The 3,610-nt window shown below is 45.9% G+C and overlaps 1 protein-coding gene across 1 annotated transcript; it reads right to left on the bottom strand.

The window, feature by feature from the left end:
- Nucleotides 1-131: 131 nt before the first annotated feature.
- Nucleotides 132-1,544, bottom strand: LOC108801580 (gastrula zinc finger protein XlCGF26.1-like). The gene has a single exon (XM_018573471.1). The coding sequence runs from the start codon at nt 1,542-1,544 to the stop codon at nt 132-134; it is 1,413 nt and encodes a 470-aa protein (XP_018428973.1).
- Between the last annotated feature and the right edge of the window lie 2,066 nt (nt 1,545-3,610).

Below are 3,610 nucleotides of genomic sequence, written 5' to 3' on the forward strand. Positions count from 1 at the left end.
CCCGCCCCCATGTTCTTTGTTTGACAATTCTTCGCCTATTAGCCTTGAAAGTGGAGAGAATTAATTTCCATGTTTTCTCTGGCTTTGAATAAGAGAAAACATTTCCCGTACAACGAGGATGAATAAGGACGCTAGCTCATGTGACTTCTCTGGTGTTTCAGAAGGTTTTCTTTCACAGTGAAACATTTCCCACACTCTGAGCAGGAATAAGGACGCTCACCCGTGTGACTCCTTTGGTGTTTCAGAAGGTTTCCTTTGGCGGTGAAACACCTCCCGCACTCAGAGCACGAATAAGGACGCTCACCCGTGTGAATTCTCTGGTGTTGAAGAAGGTCACCCTTCACAGAGAAGGAACTCCCGCACTCTAAACACGAAAAAGGGCGCACGCCAGTGTGAATCTTCTGATGCTTAAGAAGGTGTCCTCGTTGAGCAAAACATTTGCCGCACTCTGAGCAAGAGAAAGGACGTTCACCTGTGTGACTTCTCTGGTGCGTAAGAAGGCTTCCTTTTGCGGTGAAACTTTTTCCACACTCTGAACAAGAAAAAGGACGATCCCCCGTGTGACTTCTCTGGTGTTGAAGAAGGTCTCCTTTCGCAGTGAAAGATTTCCCGCACTCTGGACATGAAAAAGGACGCACTCCCGTGTGAATTTTCTGGTGTTTAACAAGGCTTCCTTTCGCAGTGAAACATTTTTCACACACCGAACATGAAAATGGACGATCACCTGTGTGAATCCTTTGGTGTTGAAGAAGGTCTCCTTTCAAAGGGAAACATTTTCCACACTCCTGACATGAAAAAGGGCGCTCACCTGCATGATTTCTCTGGTGTATAAGAAAACCCCCTTTAGAAGTGAAACATTTGCCGCACTCTGCACACGAAAAGGGGCGTACACCCGTGTGACTTCTCTGGTGTCTAATAAGGTTTCCTTTTGCAGTGAAACTTTTCCCACAGACTGGACACGAAAAGGGACGATCACCCGTGTGACTTCTCTGGTGCGTAAGGAGCGTTTTTTTCTCACTAAAAGCTTTCCCGCACTCTGCACACGCAAATGGACGAACGCCCGTGTGGATTCTCTGGTGTTTAAGAAGGTTTCCTTTCTGAACAAAACTTTTCCCACACTCTGAACACGAAAAAGGGCGCTCACCCGTGTGACTTCTCTGGTGCATAAGAAGGTACATTTTATCAGTGAAGCGTTTCCCGCATTCGGAACACGAATAAGGACGCTCACCCGTGTGGTTTCTCTGATGTCTGACAAGTGTTCTTTTCTCAGTGAAACTTTTCCCACACTCTAAACATGGAAACTGACGCTTAATCTTGTGACTCGTCTGGTGTATAGGAACTTCTTTGATTTCATTACATGAACTCTCTCCTGTGTGGTCTCCCTCATGTCCTACAGAAGATTCCTCAGGATTAGAGGGATCTGTTGATTTCTCTGAATGGGAAGGTCGGTGATGTCTATTATGAGTAATGGGATTCACTCTCGGAGAATGTTTGAGGTCATTATAATCCGGAGATAACATAAGATGTCCTTCAGAGGTGTTCATGTTCCCGGCATAATGTCCATCTGCAGGAGAGAAAGATCCAGAAACAATGTTACAGATCCGTTTCATGTCTTACATTCCGGAGTCATATATGGGGGTCCAGAACTCAACACATTCACCGAGCTCTGCCATGGGATTGGGAGCAACACCGAACTATGAATCCAAATCAGATCAATGAGACAATTCACCCAAATTACACCGGGAGAGAATGTGTGTACATTGATGTCATTGTTACTGTGAGAGTGGAGATGGACCTTCCTCCACCTCAATTCTAGGAGACCTACTGAAGACCAGAGATGGACCTTCATATGGTGTACAGTATCTCCTCCTCATTTGTTGGTCACATGACGTTATATTGGGGAATGGAGATGGACCTTCATATGGTGTACAGTATCTCCTCCTCATTTGTTGGTCACATGACGTTATATTGGGGAATGGAGATGGACCTTCATATGGTGTACAGTATCTCCTCCTCATTTGTTGGTCACATGACATTATATTGACTCCACATTAATTGTTTATAACTTACTTGTGTCTATATGAAGAAAAGATTCCTCTTGTTGACTTTTCCTAATCATCTCCTCCTCCTCCATAGACTGCTGAGCTCCGCTCACCAACGTCTCTTCTTCTTCCTCTTTATCCTCAACTTTGATGTGTTTTAGTTCTTCACTCTAAATGATAATAGAAAACATTTGTAAAAAGAGATGACATAGAAGAAGGTCCTCTGGGAATTTTTTTAGGTCTATATGCTCATTCCCACCTACCTGATCATGGTGGGGGATGGTGAGATCTTCCTGGGTGGGATCCCGGGAATACAGGGGACGGGGACATCTCTCATGGTGGGGGTTGGTGAGATCTTCCTGGGTGGAGTCCTGGGAATACAGAGGACGGGGACATCTCTCTGGTGGGTTCCTCTTACTGGATCCATCTGTAGGAAACACACACTGACTGAATACATTGTTTCTATGTGTGTATCAGATGATGGGGGATGTAGGCGGAGCCTCCGTACTGCTCTCTCCTCTTACCCGGTGATGTGAGGGGAGGGGCATTCTCCATCACCACGTCCTTGTAGAGATCCCGGTGTCCTTCTAGATACTCCCACTCCTCCATGGAGAGATAGACAGAGACATCCCGACACCTTATAGGAACCTGACACACACAATGATACCGTCACCACCCAGACACGCCCCTTGTCTGTTCCTGGATCATGTCCCAGAATCCCCGGCACCGCTCACCTCTCCCGTCAGCAGCTCCATCATCTTCTTGGTGACTTCTAGGACCTTCTTGGCACTCTTTACCTCTGTTGTCACACGGTGAGGTGGAGGCTCTTTGACCGGCAGTGCTCCACTGGGTGTTAATGGCCCAGTAGATATTTTCCTCACTACTTTATAATCCTGAGTAAAGAGAGAACAAAAGAATATAATTTCAGACCTCCTGGAATCCTCCTCACCTCTCTGGTCAGGTCCGTGTTTTATGAATAGAGATCAGAGTGATGTCATGTGACCTCCCAGAATCCTCCTCACCCCTCCGGTCACCAGGTAGATGATCTCAAGGGCAAGGTTTAGTATCTTCTCAGTCATGTGACTTTGGTCTTCATCCATTGTCGTCGATGTGGTCATGTGATCCGCGGAGGACTCTCTTCCCTGTAGGCGAAAAATAAACTGAGAGTTTTCTGGACTCTACCGGGATGGACAGATAGATAAATGGCTCTATATTTAGGATGTATCCGGTCTATAAATGGCGGCTCTGGATGGACAGTTGGATAAATGGCTCTATATTTAGGATGTATCCGGTCTATAAATGGCGGCTCTGGATGGACAGTTGGATAAATGGCTCTATATTTAGGATGTATCCGGTCTATAAATGGCGGCTCTGGATGGACAGTTGGATAAATGGCTCTATATTTAGGATGTATCTGGTCTATAAATGGCGGCTCTGGATGGACAGTTGGATAAATGGCTCTATATTTAGGATGTATCCGGTCTATAAATGGCGGCTCTGGATGGACAGTTGGATAAATGGTTCTATATTTAGGATGTATCTGGTCTATAAATGGCGGCTCTGGATGG

This window comes from Nanorana parkeri, unplaced genomic scaffold (assembly GCF_000935625.1).
Source record: "Nanorana parkeri isolate BGI_ZX_2015 unplaced genomic scaffold, ASM93562v1 scaffold2394, whole genome shotgun sequence".
NCBI classification, from domain to species: Eukaryota; Metazoa; Chordata; class Amphibia; order Anura; family Dicroglossidae; genus Nanorana; species Nanorana parkeri.